Source organism: Nothoprocta perdicaria, unplaced genomic scaffold (genome assembly GCF_003342845.1).
Source record: "Nothoprocta perdicaria isolate Ctin4 unplaced genomic scaffold, notPer1 scaffold_277, whole genome shotgun sequence".
Classification (NCBI taxonomy): Eukaryota; Metazoa; Chordata; class Aves; order Tinamiformes; family Tinamidae; genus Nothoprocta; species Nothoprocta perdicaria.
The window spans coordinates 211,186-230,264 of NW_020455507.1; the positions used below are offsets into that span (position 1 = coordinate 211,186).

A 19,079-nucleotide genomic window follows, 5' to 3' on the forward strand; every position below is an offset into this window, starting at 1 on the left:
ATGGAGAATGGAAAACAAGCAACAACCTGCTTTCACTACTGAAGTATCGTGGTCTATGACCTGCCGAGCAATCTAGTCATCCGTTCCCATCTAGGGAAACGTGACACACTTCCTGATATAGATGTGTCTTCAGATACCCCACAGATACCAACCCCAAGAGGGAAAAGGAAATTGCAGGCTGTATCCAACACCCTGTGCACAAATTCTATCTGTGCACAAATTGTTCTGTGCGCAAATTCAATGTGTCTCCTACACAGCAGCAGAGTGTAGGTGACAAGGTGAACCTTTCGTCAGCATGAGAGGATAAGACTTCTCTCACTGCACCGTCCCAGAGGCAAATTTCCAAGTCCCTTTGACTCCTAGTGGCACTGCCTGCTAGTATTACCTGAACCTGAAACAATGAAGACACTTAAATAGGTAGATTTCCCATGGGATAAAAAATTTCCCCTTCAGACCTCTATGAATTTGCTTTTGAAAGCAAAGTCTAGTTTCTGATCACCTTATAGCCTGGTAGATATGGTAAAAATGAAAAGATGTGGAGACAGGGATTGAAGAAGTCTGAGTCAACAAGGAACTGTGAATGCTCAATTTTGAAAAAAGACTGGTGATATAAATCTTTTAAATAAAGAAAAGGATTAAGAGGAGAAGCAGTGTGAACACTAATGAGCATGGAGAGATCTGACTGCAATGGAAGGGAATAGATTTGAAAGGGGAAGGATTGTTTTTTTCCTCAGAAAATGAATAATTAAACACAATAACCTGCTGTGTGAGGATTTCACTGCAGCACAGAAATGGGACATTTTGCAGTCAGTGAGAATGGTCAATTTAAAAAAGAAAAAAAAAATCCACGGGAAATCTACCTCTGACTCTCAAGGCTAATACAAAACTCCAAGGTGGAAACCAGCTGCCCAAACAGATACACCAGCATTGGCCCCTGCACCAGCATAAGAGGCATAGCCACAGCTGGACTTGTACACCAGCCTTGTCTCCCTAGCAATAGCTTTTTCTCCTCCAGAAAATGTGTTCCAGGAAGACATTGGTTGCATTGCTGCTGCCTGAGCATCTTTGAGATGATGAGTTGATGATGAGATGAACAGGGCAACAGTCCTGTTGCCTCCATCGAGCCCACCTGGGTAACTCCTGGCTCTTAACGAGGCAAGGACACCCATTGGGCTTACAGCAAATGTAACGAGCTCCTGTGTTCGGGGTTGCCTCCTCGGTGATGTGTGTGTATCGCACTGAATTTAGAGCATTATTGATCGACTCCAGCAACAAGCTCACATTTATCTCCCACTGAAAACAGTTGCTATGTAACTGCAGGAAGCGCAGAACGCATTTTCTCGGTGTCACATGTTGGAGAGACAGACTCGTCCCCGACGATCACTCAAAATTAATTCAACCCTCCACTAGCACCTGCCAGTATGTCACACTGGGGATCCTCATGCGCTTCTGCTGATCAATTTATGTGCACATCAGCTCCCTCCTGTGAGCCAGATGGCATAAGCAGAAACTTGCTGCGGGGTGGGATGGTGGAAGGTGGAGGCAGAGCAGACCGTGGGAGGGAAAGTGACACAGAGCTGAGCTGACAAGGGCTTGCAATGTGGCACCTTCATCCCTAAGGCTTCCCTATGCATTTTGTTTGCATATGGGCTGTGCCAGGTGAGCACACATCATCTCTTTTGCCTAAAGCCCACTTTGGGTATCTGCAGCCAGTGGGGATTTGTTAGTGTGAGTGTGGGGATGCACTGGGGTGAGTGTGCCCAGCAAGGTTTGGCCCTAATTCAGCAGTTCATGGGTGAAGGGGTAGGTTTAAGGGACCAATCTTCATGTATCTGTCACACACACTCCTTAAACATGGATTTACTCCGGGGGAGATAGAACTTTGGGGAATATTTCCTGGATGGGTGTTTTGAAACCACAACAGGAGTAGGAAGCTGGAGCACATCAGGAGAAACTAGAATAAGTTACCAGACAAGGCAAGGCTGCTGACAAAAAGTGCATGTGAGTTCTGCACAAAAGAGAATAAAATTCAATTTGTAGGGCTACTAATGTCACAGCGAGGAAACTGTAGAACACACTTCTGTGGCAGCAGGAACCTCAAGTCTCGAGTTTCTACACTTTTTTTTTTCCACAAGCAGTGTCAAGTGCTGCATTTTTGATAGACTACCTCCTTCTCCATTAGAATTGTGGCTTGTAGCTGCCCAGAGATGAAGCACACACATGGATAACGACTGGTTTCTACAGCTCCTTCTTCAAAGTGGTGGTAACAGGATCACCTGAGGTGAGTGGTAGCAAGAATAGAACAGTTATTGACTCTGTGCTGGCAAATATTTGGCTATGTGACCAGTTGTTTCCACCTCAGACACTTTTTGCTTTGCCCAGAGAAAAGATATTTTTATGTATTGCTTTGAGGACATGGTAATAATGAATTGCAGTCCGGGGATCTTCTGCAACATGGGAATTTCTCTGCTGCATTGGAACAGATTTGGATGCACTATTTGGGACCAACCGCCCGTTCTAGCTGGTTTAGATACTGTCAAAATAACCACCAGAGCCCAGAGTGTGATCTCTCTCATCCACAGATAGACACCTAAAGCAGAGCAGTTGAATTGTAAAATACATCTTTCTCTACCAACCCCACAGAGAACCTGAGGAGTCCAGCTCAGCTGGAGACATGCTACTGCAGATGTCCTGCAATTTGAGAGATTATTCCTGTCTTGGTACTTTCTTGATGCTGAGGCTTCTTGCTACCATTACCTGAGCTATGTAAGTTTAAACTGGGCTATATTTTTCAAAAAGGGAAGCAATTTCACTGTTGACAGTGTTGTTCTCTCCTTGAACCCTCTTTGATAGGCAACTCAGCGACAGATTTGGAAAGCAGTCTTTCCTGGTGAGAGACTCCCTCTTCCTTATGATACACAGCATGGGTTTCTACATAATGGGGTTTCTACCTTCCTGACTGATCTGATCCAGCCTCACTATGGTTGCTATAATGATGGGAAATAAAATCTCTATTTATGTAAGATGCTTTACCCTTTAGATGACAGGCACTAAAGCTGGAAATGAGCTATAACATTCTGCTAGAAGGCTTTTTTTTTCATAAAGAGAAGACCCCACAATGTGTCAGCGTTGAAAGACTAATATAGGTTATGTTTAGAAAAGCCATTTTTAGCAGAAAAAGCAGCATTACAACACTGCTTTTTCTATTATCTCCCCTTCCACTGTACAAGAGCCTATTTCATTCTCTGCTTGCTAATGTCCATGCAAGATAAGGCCATGAAGAGGTTTTCCTCGGCTTTGATTTTGTCACATTTAGCCAGGTGGCCACTCTCTGCTCTGCCCTTAGTGACTGCATTAGACACAGGCTATTTGCTATTTCCCTCAAGGCCTTTCCCTTCTATATGTGATGCCAATCCTCATCTGCTGAGACACTTGTTTCTGCCTCCAGCTAATGAGGGATGGAAACTCCTTTTACCCAAACAAGCACTTTTGTGCTTTCTCTTGAATTCATCACACTCAATAACAGAATTTCATGTCACTTGTTTTAAAAGTTTACTTGAGGAGAAGATGCCCTAAGCCTACTCTATGGAGCAACTCTCCATAGATTTGGTGTGACCAGCCATCTGTGTTGTAAGCATGTACATTTGGTCTAACTGTTTGCACTATTCAACTGAAGACAATCTAAAAAGCCACCACACAAGTGGCATTTATTGCCCTTTGAGGCAAAGCTGCCCCTGAATACACTGATTTAGACACTGACAAGAGAAAAGGCCTGAAGGCTAACAAGGGAATAGAGAAGGCATGGATTGCATTTGCTTTGAAAGAGGAGAGGGCTTTTTGCAATCGTTTTACAGCACATATTTAATGTGCTGTAGACACTCAGGTATGTAGGCTGGCCTTTCTGAAAAGCGAAGAAAGATTAGGGATGAAATACAGAGTTGGGTAGACAGGTGTTGTGATGTGAAGACCTGTGCCAGTAGTTGGGAAGCTGGACCAAAATTTTAGGATGTCAACGGTGGCCAAATTCAGAGCTTTCTGCGATGATGGGGAAGGGCAAAAGAGACACCCACAGTGTGCTACATCTGCTGAGAAAAACCACAGTCCACTTTGTCAGACCACAACAAAAGGGCATTCAAGACAGAAGCAGAGTTTCCAAGACAGAGCCAAAGAGAAGGGGTATTATGGTGGGAAAGGCAAGTCTGAGCAAAGACTAGAGGCTACAAGGCTTTTTGTGCTGTGAGTATTGGCCCTTTAACATTCATATAATGTTAGCCTCGAGAAAAATGCCTTTCCCATTAAGCTGGTGCACTGACCAGCTGATCCACACAGGAAAATGCAGTCACGATGCCAGAGGCAGTGATTAACTCAGAGATGAATCTGCTGCTGCATTAAATAAACATATAATACCCCTCAGCAATAATGACTTTGGTCAAGGTTTCTCTGCTTGTTAATAGCTGCTGAGCATTGGTAGTCTTGACCAGTCACTGAATTTCTCTAGCCTAGTGTAAGCAGCTTAGCTGGCCAAGAGTTGGCCTGAGAACACCTTGTTTTTAAGGAACGCTGAAGGATTTACATCACAAAAGTATAATGTACTGTGATGTAAAAGGTGTGCCTGTGTGAGATAGTCCCAAGCATGGGAAATGAACTTGCAGCAAGAAAATGCTCTGGGAGTAGTCTGCCTTTAATCTTGGCAGCTCCTGGCAGCATTTATAAAGTCCAGACAGTGCCTATAGCCTTGTCTCTGGTGACCTCAATGAAAATGGGGTCTCAGACTAGCTTCAATCACTCAAGAAACCTTGATACCTCCAAATCTTCCTTAGGGAACTTGGTTCTTTTTACATGACCTATGATCGCTGAAGCAGGAGCAAGTGACTAACAGAGATTTCTCCAGGCCTCTTCAAATGAAGACAGACGAAACCTCATTTTCTTAGTGATAGAGTAAACCAGCACTTTGCTTTTATACTGCCTAGAAGATCCCACCTATCCAAAAGGCTATCTACTGTGTGGTTCACTGCAACAGCCGCTCTTCTCCTCATTCTGGTCAAGGAGGCTTCCTAGATGTTATTTAAAAGCTTTTAAAATCTTGCTGCTGAAGGATACTTCAAAGATGTTACAATACAAAGCAAGCACCTTCTGCAGGGGAGATGCTGAAATTAGGGTTTTCAGGCACAGACTGGCCTAGCCCTAGATCTCCAAGCTACCTATTCAGATCCTCATAAATCAGCTAAATAAATTCAAGAGTTAATCTTGTGTTTGCACAATCTTGAGATCCTAAAACAGGATTAAATGCCATCCAAATTGGGATAGAAAGTAGTTTTTTTATGTTGAGGTGGCCATCTCAGCCATGATCCTGCATAATTAATAGCAAGGAGATAATAATGAAATAATTGCTTTATTGATTTGCTTATAAGATTTCAAAATATGATTAATTTCCCATCTCACTATTCTTACACTGGAAATCACTCAACTAACAAAATGGCAATCATTTTGTTCTACATACACCAGGAAGTAGGATACAAGCCTACTAGATGATTGACGTAGATCAAACAAGCCCTATGTTTGATCTACATACCTTAGGAAGATCTTCTTTATTGAAAACAGAAGAAAAACATATCTGCTCTTATTTTTCACTTGGGATTTTTGTCCTAGTTCAAGGCTTGAGCAACTTTCTTTTACAAATCATCCTCAGAAAAAGATGAGAGAGAGATTTTCAGCAGTGACTGCTGATCCTGGCTTGGATCCTTCCTGCAGAGGTGGCAAAAATAAACTTTTGCATCTTAACAGCGTCAAGCTGTATCTTGTCTCATTCCATGCTTAAGGCTACTGGCTACTACATATTATCTTTTCACTGTTTACATGGCTTTGACAGAGGAGTGGAAAAACATGTCAGATATAAGCTTTTCTAGAAGAAACTACAGAAGAGAAGGCATTTCCGGAAGTTGACACAGCGAACCAAAAATGTGATGTTCAAGGATTTGTTATCTCAGCCTTCTGCTACCGTGTTGACTCTTCTGCAGACAATCTGGCTACAAGAGGTGATGGCTTGACCCCATGGAGGCCAGTGGCAAAGACCTTGCTGACTTCCAGAGCGTTTTGCTCTGGAGGACTAATTTGCAGAAATTCTGCATGACGTCAATGGGAATTATTGACAGAAATAAAGCAGCTTCTTACAGGGCAATTCTGCTCATCAGAAAATGAGCCCTTAGGTCAAGCCAATTTGCCAAGCCACAAAAAAAAAAATGGAAGGGAAATAAAAAGTGTTAACTTACCCTTGGCACATTCTGTCTTTTTTGTAACAACAGAAAAACAAATTAAAACACAAACAAACAAGACTGGCTGGCAAAAAGCCATCACTTTTTTTTACCCTGCTCTTTAATTGCAGTTTTAGCCTTGTCTCACACAGGTTAAGAAGAAAAAGACCCCTAAGGTTTGTGTTCTACCAGGCAAGAGATCCCAGGCACACTCAAATGGTACTTAACTGTCTAAATCACTTGGGTGCTTCTGGCTCCTTCCTGCCTTCCCTACGGTGGAGTATGACAAGATACTAATTTTAACTGCTAAATTGCCACACTAGTGAGTGGCTCAGTAAGTTTAGGGTTATGTAGAGAAATACTGGGTGCTGGGAACCAAATAATATCTGTGAGTATTCACTAAGTAAAGATATTCTTAAAATGCCACCTTGATTGAAGCAAAGCAGTTTCTGATCAAGGCATTCAATACTCAGCTTTCAAGAATCTTGGCAATGAGAACTGGTAAATTCTCATTTGTCAGTAACTGAAAAAAAGAAAAAAAAACTTTTAAAGATCTTGATGGGATTAGTACTCTTAAATTCTGATGATGGTCACTCCCCTCCTACTGTCCTTAGGGGATCAGGTACAAGTCCACCCTATAAAATGCATGGCAGATAGATCAATGTGACAGCATTCAGAGAAAGCTCATGACCACCATCAAACTCTGAAAGAGATATGAGGACTGAAGAGAACATTTTACTCTCAACATGATGCTGTGCATCTAGGGAGCCCCAGAAGCAAAATGAAAAGATGCTCTTAAGTCTTTGCAATAGCAAATTAATTCCATTTATCTTAACCCTCTTTTCTCCAGGTCTTGATGCAGCATCCTGTCACGCACCTTCATTGCCTAAGAGAACATACTGGAATACTTACCCTACATCAGCTGTCACAGGGCATTTTATTAAGCCATTACAACTTGGATTTATTGACTGAGCTTTTAGATCTGTTATCGCTTTCACAAAGCATAAATATTATTTCTAGACAAATGAGATAGATATGTTGTACAAGCATACGCAAGCAGGCACACATGGCATAAGGAAGCTAAATCTTGCCCACTCCCATTCTAACATGGAAAGATGGAGACATCAGGAAGAAGATACTGGTCTCAAATTCTGTTTTTTTTTTTTCTTCTGCCTTTAGTCCTGATACACTTACCTATATAAGGAACTGGTGCCAACTATGAACGTGAACAAAGCAATGTCTCTCTAGAAAATAACCAGTTTGGATCCTAATGTCTCATGAGAGAACTTTGAATTTCCTTGAGGCTTTCACCTCATTCATGGCAGCTGAAAGACAGGTGGAAACAGCAAGACTTTTAAAACTCCATCTCTCTGTTAATATGGAAGTTACACATGACAGCCTCTACTTTACGAGCCTCAAACACAGGAAAACATGGCAGGGTCAGGTCCTCAGCTGACACAAACCTGCTGAATTCTATTAAAATGAACAGATATATACCAATTTACACCAACCAGAAATATGGTCCACGTCACCGCACTTTAAGCCTTCCCACACAGGCTTCCTCAATGATAACACTATCTGTTGAATTCAGTAGGAAGCTTTTATGTCTGCTCTACCTCACATAAGAAGCAAGTTTAAGCCCTGTGACTTTAATTCTCAAGGCTATTTAAGCATTTCCCTTCCACTGACTTTAATAGGGGTTACATAACTAACTGCCTCTGAGTGCTCGAGCCTTTCCATTTTTGTCTGTTAGGAATACTAGTTTGATTTTTTTATGGTCTTGTGAGTATTTTTGAGATGGTGATTAGCTCTAGCTGGTCTAGTCTCTGAGTCAGATGGCTCAGAGCTGAGTCATAAAAATAGAATTACCTTGATAAATTGGGTAACTCTCCCTGTTTTGTGCTCATTGGTTGGAAAATCACAATGGGACTTCCGAATGTAACCCCAGTAATAAGGGAAGCTAAACACAAGTCAGTAACCATAAGGAGAAGGTGATCAGGGCAATGCATGTCATTGCACTTGTCACATCTGATCTTATTACTGGCAGTGCTACATTACTTTAAGGTGCCAATCCATGGCTAGGGCATTGCTCTGTCAAGCATGGTAGGGTCATTTATTTGAAGAAAAACACCTGCTCCAAAGGTCTTGCAGTCTGATGTTAACTTCTTTCACTCTTGGGTCATTCCCATGAGCAATGAAGATCATAAAGGGATAATTTATACAAGTCTAACCATGTGATACTGTGTCAGAACTTAGTCGGGGTGATATTCTCCTGAAAGAAAATGCACTAGTTGGTCTAGCTGATCTCAAGGGTTGAATGATATGACTAGTGAAAGAAAAGGATGGGATGAGGAGAGGAGGAATTAGGAGAAAATCAACAAATAGAGAGTAATATTCTTCAGTAGCTGCAAGCCATAGGGAAATTTCTAAATCTAATCTGATAGTGAAAATGCAGACCAAGGGCTGACATTGGATCATGGAGAGATGGATCTGTTACATTTGTGATATAATCACAGAGATTCTCTGCATAACACTAAGCAGACAACAAATGCTGTTAAAAAAACAAGAAAGAGGACCAGAAGCCAGTCCATCAGAATGCCTGTTGCTAAGCTAACATCAACTGTTTGGCCAAGTTTCACAGGATTTTATGGACAAGTTGAGGTAGTTCAAGTAAGACAGGAGCAGAATAGCAAAGCAACCTCTGCTCTATATTCACAGATTCACAGAATATTTAAGGTTGGAAGGGACCTCTACAGATCATATGAGATGTGATTTTTCCTTAGCTTCTCATCCTGCTCACTAGCATGAAAATCAGTCTATCAGATCTACCAATCTATCAAAGTCATCTATCAGGAGGGAATAGCGAGGGTGTCCTTCATGTGATCATACAAGAGGATGGGGGGCTTCATTTCCAAGGAAGGACAGACTGCAGTGCCCTTCCACACCTCCTTCAGGCCTAACTGGTCCTGAAGAACTCTGTGGATGGAGTACAACTCCGCAGTATCAGACTGAGCTACTGAAGAGGTGTTTGTTGATATATTTACACATTTTAGGGCCTCACTCAACTCCAATTAAAGTCAGGGGAAAAATTCCCATTGTCTTTAGACAGAGCTGTGCCAGGCTCTTGCCCTGAGCCAGTCAGCCAAAGTTCAGTAGATGCCAGTATGCGTTGCTAACAAGAGCTTGCCCTTCTCTCTGTAGGTGGAAGTAGGTATCTACTCAAAAACCTTGCAGGAAAAGGATGACTTTTACATTTCCTACTCAATGCCTTTCTCAGATGGCTCACGTAGCACTTTCTTGCTGCAGAGCGCTGAGTACAGGGGGACCTTCTCTCCTTTAAAATGCTGTTGGATGAGCCAGGGGCTGTGTTGTGCCCGCATCTTTATATGACTTCAACAGGCATCCGGCTCTTCTTGTGGTACAAGATGTTAATGTTCAGTTAGTTCCTTTCTGAAACATGGCCTTCTTGTTGCATTATAAAATTATACAACAGTCTCTGCTACGAATTCCAGGGACAGTTTCCCTGTTTTATACAAAAGTTAAAGAGCACTGAGAAACTGCAGGAAAAATCCCACCCACCCCGATGAAATCTGTAGCTATGAGGCCAGAAATTCTTGTTCCTTCTGGTCCTCTGAACCTTGTATTCATTTTCACAGGAAGTAAAGTTGATTCGGAGCTAACATTGCATTTAGGTAAAATGAAGCCAAAAAAGCAACTGCAACAAAGCCTACAGACAAGTTTGTCCTTTTTCAAATACATATGCATTTAAAAGAATTGGAGTTCCTACTTGACTGGAGTACTGACATATGTGTTTGTGGATAAATAAAATCTTTTTTTATGCGACTGGTGTATGAAGCATCATAATAGATTCTCTTACTGCAACACGAATGCCAAACACAGGAATTAGGTCCTTTCTTCAGGAATTCAGGGAGAGGCCTCCATTCACTTGGGTTTTTTAGCCCCGGTTCTATTCTAAGAGGGTGCATTTGTCCCTATTTTTCTCAGAATAATTAGGTGAAGTATTTTCTTTTTTATTAAAACATCATTTCCTTGGTTCAACTCTATTCTAAAACAGTACGTGGTGAAAACATTCAGTAAATTGGGCTGTTCAAATCTGTCCTCAGACTGAATTAGATCAAGGTCATATACATATTCTTGCCATTTTCAATGGAAACAAGTAACATTCAGAAAATTGTATGCACAACCTCAAGCACATGAACTAGCAGTACCCAGGTCTTCCAAGTTAAAATCTAAATCCAAAACACAAACAACCCAATCATTTAACCTAACATAAGGCAACATAACTCAACCAAACTCAACCTAAATACAAAGGTCTTAATAAGTTTTTCTCTGCAAGTACTTAATTATGCAAGCCATTTTTACTCCATTTCAGGTAGGTTCTTTTTTGCTATGGGCTAAGTTGTCCAAAATGCTGGGTCAAGATGGTTACATATTTTGCAACGGGTAAGCTCAATCTAGTGCAACAGAGTCAGATCTGTTCCATGTATTTTTATAATCCTTGCGTAACATCCTGCCATTCACCATGAATTGGCATTGAAAATGAAAATCGTCTAATGGGGAGAAGCGCACACAATAGTGGTAGCCATGGGTCTGGCCGAAAGCACGATGAAGTCTTCCAGGCATTGTGGAGTTCTGCAGGACAAAGTCCTGTGTTTATACACAGAAGCATTTCAGCATGGACAGTGGCGGCAAACGCTTTTCACACAGTCTTCTGCTATCAGCCATGACCTGGTAGAAACTCCCACGGGGTGAGAGGTTAGTACATGCTCCATGGATCACTGGGTTCTTGGCTTCCCTACTGCGTTGCTCCTCTGTGTTCAGTCCCCTGCTGCATCCTCCCAATTGCTTTTACCAGCAAGTAACTCTTCTGATGTTATAAATTCATTACGGATTTTTTTTTCCTGACTTCTGGTCACATCTCACTGTTTCCCGGATTTTAATTTCCTGCCTAAATTTATTCATGACCAGTGTCTTCTTGCGTCAATATGGCCTTTAGATCAACAACTCTTCTCCCGCCTTCATGTTTACTTCAACTGATTACGCCGAGTGTGAGTTGTTTCTGTAAACTGAAAAATATCCCACTCCCTTTGCTCCCTCTTTTAAAAGCACAGTGGAGATATCTATTACACAGTTATCATAGGAGTCAGGTCCAGATGAAAAATTATATTTTGCTTTTTAGATATAGACTTCTATATATGAGCCAGCAGTCTAAACTCCTGCAGAGATCTGGTCAATTGGTGGAGAGAGCTATTAAGCTCATTAAGTGCAGGTGGCTCCTATCCAAACCCCCCAGAGAGTATTAATTAGATCTCTATTGCTGGTTACGGCAATTTACACTTACCTTATGTATAGTACTTGCTTGTTAAAATCTGAAGTTGTCTGAATCTAGAGCTAACTCCCACTGTCACTCGCAGGTGACGTCTGATGAACTTCCCTGAAAACAATGCTGAGTTTCCTTTGATGAGGATATCAAAGACCTCAGCATGGGGCTAGGAAATAGACACAGGGCTAGTAGGACATCTCAGAAAGGAGAAGATTCCTACAAACTTTTGAGCATTATTCTATTTTTTATGCCTTTTCCACCCAAACTAAACAGTGGCAATTGCGTTTTTGCTTCTTCTCAAATGACTAAAGCCTGAAGTCTTCCTCAAATGCTGTCTCATAGGCACTTACAAGATTGTTTTGGTGCATCAATTACAAGGGGCAAACAGGACCAGGTGGAAAGTCCAATGTGAAAGGCTACTTACTGAGCTCACAAAGCAGTGTTCAGATTCTCCACTCTCAAAAAGGATGACATCTTTTATGAAGACTGCGATAGCTCTCATTATGAAGGACATGAAGAGATGCATGTGAATATAGTTTCGAGTACAGTGTAGTTTTCTGTAGAAAGGGAAGAAACAACTTTTCTGAATAACAAGGCTATTCAAAAGCATTATTTATCTACTTACATGTTTCTCTCCTCATGTTTCAATTAAGTAGCAGAAATTTTGAGACTGCCTATAGTCTGATATGACTCACTGAAGATCCACTTAAGCCCTTTTAAAGCTACAAAAAATATGGCATTCTGTGTGTCAAAATATAGAATGATAGAAAACTGTTTTCCATTGAAAAAGAGAGACTTTTGACTGAGTAGACTTTTCTCCAAATAAAGATCTGTATTCTACAGAACATTTGTACTGTAACAATTCTTTCAGAAGCGAAATATTTCTGCAGGAAGAGAAATAAATTCTTAGCAAGCCTTGCCAAAATTAACACATACTAAATGTGTTCTGGAGCAATATGAACTATATTGTTATTTTTAAATTACTAGGGATTAAAGAAATTAAGACTAGCACTAGTCTTATTCTTTCTCTTATCTGCAAATATATTCTGAAGATCAATTTGAACAAAAAAGTCTACTTTTCAAGTGAAAGCTCATGTCAGGTAAGAGCAGAAAGCCTAATACTCAGGAAATGGGTACTTTGTACAGTCATAAAACCAAAACAGATCTCAATCAGCAGCATGATCAAACTACCACCTCTTAATGAGTCACTGTGCATTGGCAGAATTTGTGCTTTTAATCTCTGATGATGGGCAAGATAATGTGACCAAGTTGAGTCCTCTGGTCATGCAGGTGAAGCCAAGCTGAATTACACTATTTGCCACAGATGAAGAGTGTGAACCCAGACAGCTTCATGAGTTTAGCTGGCACCTTGACCCTTGCTGAGATAATTCGATCATGTGTCTGATTCACTCCTCTGCTTATGAAAGGAGTGGAGAATATGTATGCTCTGAGATGTGTTAAAGGACGTCATTATCTCTGCTCAAAGATTGGGAAGGCTCATGAAGCCTTGGTATAAATTTGAGAGTAACTCTAGAACATGCTGCTTCCTACATTTCTGTGGAGGAACCATTTCTGGACCAGGCCGTAATGCATGTGCAATGACATAGCAAGAAAAATACTTAAAGGAAACCACTGCACAGTGGTGTAAGGAGACAGAATACAGAGCTAGCAGATTCTTCCATCTCATTGAAGTTTTGCTTTATGCTGTTCTCTATACATTTTAACAACATTATGATAAGAGATTACTCCATATGTAGGTGTCTTTGTTGGAAACACCCAAATTCAGATGCCTGAATCCATTGTAAGTGATAGAGATTAAGGATTAATTTAGTTGGCAGAACCTAGAAATCTAATGTCATTTGATGTGCTGCAGAATATTTGCCTGACAATCCATGAAGCCTTGTGCCTCCTGAAGGTTCTGCTTCATATCTGCCAATTCTGTGCAGATATCATTGTGGTCCTAGCATGTCTCAAATGGAACAAACAGTTTATGTCTTGCCATAGATTTATGTGGGCTGTAGTAGGAGATACTTCTGAAGTGCACTTTCGGAGGTAGTTGTGAGGGGTAATTTATCTGACACATTTTAAATACTTGCTTCAAGTGAAATGCATCACTCCTAGAATCCATGTGCACCATACTAACCAAGTCTCTGTGGACCATAGAGAGAACATGTGGCGACTACCTCAGATATAGAGACTTACCAAATAAAACTACACATGTAGCTAGATATTTTCTGTTCTACATAACTAGACTGCTGTACCTCTCATGCAAAGGTTGCTCTTCATATATTAAAAGAACAGTGACACCAACAGATAAAATAACTTTTTTTCTTTTCAACCTTAGATATGCCAGAAGTTTTCTGGTACCCACACATTCATGGCCTATAACCAAAGCAGCCATTTATCTGAGTTTAAAACAGCCACCGTGTCTTCTGAGGCATTCCCTTGCCTTTGTCTTTTTTATTAATGGTCTTACCTGAAGAGACATAAAATGATCATAGCAGCTGTGAGAGCAATGAGTGACAAGGTATATCCAATGGTGTAGCCAGTCTTGACTGTTCCGTAGAATGTTGTTTGCTAATGTGAACCAGAGAAACAAAACAGAAGCTGTCAATACCCCTTCTCAACCAAACACTGCATACAGCATCACTAAGTTTTTCCTAATTTTTCTCAGTGAGCCCAGGAATAAGACAAAAGTGATTGGTTGCAGGAGAGCTTGGATCACACCATAATCAGGTCACGATTTTCATGGGGAAAGGTTTCTAGAGGAAGTAGGCTTACTTGACAGTCATTTAGACAGATGCATGGTTATAATCTTGTGAAACAAGAGTGACTAATATCCAATTAAGCTAGTACTGACTCCAATGAACTGATTTTATTAATGAAGTTTGAAGACAGAATTAGTGTAAAAAATTTTTTTGCTTTTGTGCAAGTCAGAGATTTTACTTTGGCAAGATAAAAAAAAAACAATCCTAAAATGTTCTCACTGAAAGCACACTTATGTTCATTCACAAATATGTGTTGATTTGAAAGTTGGTTCATAACTTCTTTCTTAGACATGAAAGAGAGCACATGGAGTCTCTGAGCACGGAGCATAATGGGACTTTAATCTGACACAGAAACATGGTCTAAAGAAAATAGAGAAATAAGGAACCTAAAGTCCAGCTCTTGTAAGACTCTGCAGCAACACTCTAAACTTGCATATTTTGATTAACAGCTTAAAAAAGTCATTTGCTTCTTGGGTATCTCTTGCGGCTTTTTGTGTAGCAGGAACTTTACAGAACCATCGAGGCAGAAGTGAGAGGTAATCCTCTATCATTTGTACAGAGCAGTTTGGAGCAGCATTAAAAGCAAGACGGAAATTGTAGACGTGTGAAGGTTGCAGTGGTCATTTCTACCTTGCTGGCAAGGAGATATCTGACCACGCAGAGGGAAAGAGCCTGTGGTCATCCTACACGTGTTTGTCAGAGCAGAGAAGGTATAATATAGGGAAAGAAAGAAAGATATAACATCAGAGATATAAGTAGTGGGCTGGCAGGTGGAAACTGCCATGTGGAAACAGAGCTATGGGACACTTGCTTCTTATCCCAAAAGCAAGTTACGATGAGAAGGATCTTGGATTTATTCCAGAAGCAATTCCCTGCAATTCTCACTCTTCATTTGTGCTTGCTAAAGGTGATTACTCCTCCTGTTTTACAATCAAAGTAGAGAAAGTAAAGAAATTTATCCAAGAACATAAAGAGATTTGGAATTTCTCTTTTAATGCTTAGGTTACTAAAATATTCATATTAGAAGAAACAGAAGGATTTAGAGATGTGAAGATGCATGTTCTAGCTCTAAACCTAGACATACTGTTGACATAATGAATGAAATTGGATATATTTATCGTTCCCTTTGTGACTTCTAAAAGCCTCAGCTTATTTTCACAGGCATGTTGCAAGAACAGCTAGTTAAGGTAGGTGCTGTACTGAGAGCAAATGAGAACAAATTTCCTTAATTTGTGCTGAGTAGCCGCTATGCTTTTCTTCCCAGAAATGCTGATAACAGACGTTGGTGCAGCCCTACACCCAAAAATGCTTGGAGTTCATCTCACCTACTTCACCTCAGCTCTCTGGGGCTAAATTTTATCCAGGCTCTCTCTAGCACAAATTCTCTTTGGGGAGAAATAGGGGATGAACTGACCTGTGGAGGTGCATATTTCTTTTCACTGCCTCTAGATGGAGCCTATGGGGATATCTAGGGTGGCTCAGCTCTGATCAAAGGCACACGGTGGGGAAGCTGTGCATCCCTCCTCATATCATAGTAGTAAAAGAGGCTCCAGTCTCTTAACACACAGTTCTTAAGTCAGGGTGGACAAAGAATCATTATCACTGCAAGCACTATAGGTGCATTACATCGCTGCCTACACCAACTGCCTCACCAGGAACCACTAGAATTTAGGAACAAAATCTTACACACATCCCTTACGTATTTTTTATACTTTGGCTGTTTCTGACTTGAGGCCAATAGATGTTGAAAGTGCATTTTAGGCAAGGATGATTACCAGTGTGTTCCGGACCCCATGCTTTATACAGCCTGCTGTTCTCCTTAATTTTTTTTTTATTCCTCTTGTTTCTTCATCCCCAAGCTGACAGCCAATTCAAATTCAAGAAAAATAAAGTAAATAAAGAGAAACAAAAAGAAAAGCTATTCTTTGCAAGCTAGTACTGCATGTTCACTCTCCTCGGACACCTTTCACACAAAGACGTAGACTTAAACAGCATGACAAAAGTGCAGAAATAAAAAGAAAATAATTAAGAGAGAATTAAAGGAGCACAGTATGTGTTCTCTTGGTAACGAGGCTTTCTGGCAATGCTGCAGTCCTTCGGGTCACCAAGGCATTAGCGGGAATTCCTAAATCCCTTCACTGCAGCTAAAATATGAACCCAAGCTCTTGGCGGACTGATAACAATGGTCTTCACAGTGCAGAAATGGCACTGTACATTTTGGTCATAGAAGTGGTGCACTTGAAGATGTGAAGTGGCTGCTGACCTCCAAAGCAGACCAAAGCTCTCCTGTCAATAAATCCCTGAAATTCTTTGTGCAATTTTTCCTTTGATATTTTCTGTATTCCTTCACTATTAATGCTGGCTAAATTCAGCTCAGATGTTCCATTAACTGTTTGAGTGCCCTTGCAATGGGTAGCTATTCACAAAGATCCTTCACTGCATATGGGCGCATTATAAAGATGCCTATGCCCCGCACTCACACTCAGTAACATATGTCATGGCATGGATTTAAAACAAATGTATAATGAAATATAACAGCATTCTGGCATGAGCTTTTTTTCTTGTTAACCGTGGGACAACTGTAGGCAACGAGCTTGGATTAAATGCTGAATTGTTAGTTGGGTGAGACAAACCTTGCTTTCAGAAAACACTTTTGTTATCCTCTTTAGAATTAACCTTTAATGTCTCAGCATGCAGCTACCAGGTAGTGATCTTCTTTCCATTTTAAATGTCAATATGCTACTATATTTTAAAGTTGATTACACATAGGTCACTAATTACTAATTTACATCCTTGAGAGTTTGCGTTTTTCATTACAAAATATGTAAATATTTCAAGGGATGTCTTGAACTAACATTTCAAACTTGAATATGCAAAATCAAGCACCTGAAATTGTACAAAGGCCCTCTGACCAGAAGGACACTCAATCTCTGCTTCTAGTAATCACAGTTGGAATAGAAAAATTGGGCAGGGGAAGATCATGTGATTCTGTTGTCTATCCTTGACAATTCTTGCTGTCTATCCATCCAAGTTTACCTACCTCTTCCTCTGGTGTGCTGTTGGAATCATATCCACAAGCTAGGGCGTACGGTGCAGGGTACACATCTGTCCAGCCTTGGCTTGTACAATTCCTGGTCACATTCCCTAGAAGGAGGAGAAAAAGAATGATTAAAAATGACACACACAGGTCGCCTTTACACAAACAGCTGCCTCCTTTAGATTCAATGGCACATGACATTTCTCTTAACACCTAGAATAAAATCCACACATAAATGGAAGAGACCAGTTGAGTCATAAAGTTCAGTCCTCAGAAATTATTAGATGTTTAATATGGTGCTGATGCTCACAGAACATGTCTTCTAGTGGAATGAGAATGCAAAACCAATCTATACCCACAGCTGTAGGCACGAGAAGGAGGTATTATTTGAGACTGTCTCTATTCCTGGAGAATTTATGATCTAAAGGGAATAGTGCGATATTTACTTCTTTTCACTTTCCATGTGAGAAACTGAGATAAACATGGATGAAGTGCTCATTTTGTGTTACATAAATAAAGTGGCAGATCAAGGAAATGAATGAAATCCCCCAAATGCATGTCTTGTCTGCAAGATAAGCCTGATCTTCACTCAAATGTGATCCCAAGGAAATCTACTGCACTTGTGCTCAAGGACCACATATATCAAATTTGGCAAGGAAGGGAGAAAAACAAACAAACAAACAAACCAGACATTGGTAACTTGTACTGCATGTTTTAACACGTATACTCAGCTTAAGGAGAATTCTTGGACCTCTACATAAGTTGGATGCTTAAGGCCTCGAACGGGCTGGAAGCAGCTGCTTAAATGATGTAAGGACATCTCCATCCTTCAGTCAAAAAACCCAAAACTGTGAAGTTCTCGTGCCTTGTTGGTACTCCCTTTGTACTTCTTGGTCTATGTAGGAGTGTAAGGAGGCTGTCCAAAGCTTATTAAGTAAAACTACCCTCAATTCATAAGACACTTCTGCTTCCTGTTCAAACTCTACTGGGTGATTATTAGAACTCTTCTACTGCTCAAAATTGGCCTAAAAAGTGCAAAGTGTCCTCAGAAGGACTACAGTGACAGCATCTACTTTTGTTCCCAGTTAAGCATTCAGTTCTCTGTGAAATCAAGCTTTCTCTGTACAGAGATAAAGACATTATGATCAGGAGCACAGAATGCCAAGTTTAGTCATCTCTCTCATTTCTACAGTAATTGGAAACTCAGTGTGCATTTATAAGGTTATTAGTTATTATGGGGGTCCTTCTCTGCTAGGGACTATGCACACATTAATCAAATAAAGGAAGACAAGAGGCCAACCAAGTGACCAAGGTAGACCTTATGCTAAAAGCTTCATAATATAAAAAAACAAGAAAAGATGTTTGGCAGCTCTAAACAACAAACGCATTACATCAAACAGTAGGTTGCAAGTACCCAGCCTCCCTTCTGACCAGCGATCCCTAACCTACCTATTGCATGCAAATCACATTGTTGTGTTGTTAATTTGAACATTTCACATGTCAGATGGTTGGCATTCCTTTGGCATCATTATAAAACTGCCTGTCATCCCTAACTGAGCAGTTAGTGCAATCAATCATAATCAAAAGAATTAGTAAGTAATCAAAACTTGCTTACAGCTTCCTAGATAAAGTTTTACATCAGTGAAGCTTAAAAGTTTTTCAGATATTTCCAACAATGG

The 19,079-nt window shown here is 40.6% G+C and overlaps 1 protein-coding gene across 1 annotated transcript in view; it reads right to left on the minus strand.

Annotated features, from left to right (window-relative positions):
• The window catches only part of VIPR1 (vasoactive intestinal peptide receptor 1), a 104,158-nt gene that overhangs the window by 19,554 nt on the left and 65,525 nt on the right, over positions 1-19,079 (minus strand). Inside the window, exons 4-6 of the mRNA XM_026041069.1 lie at positions 17,404-17,507; positions 14,072-14,172; positions 12,020-12,152 (exon numbers count right to left, since the gene is read on the minus strand). Coding sequence (XP_025896854.1) covers positions 12,020-12,152; positions 14,072-14,172; positions 17,404-17,507 — 338 coding nt within the window. The remainder of the gene's footprint in view (positions 1-12,019; positions 12,153-14,071; positions 14,173-17,403; positions 17,508-19,079) is intronic.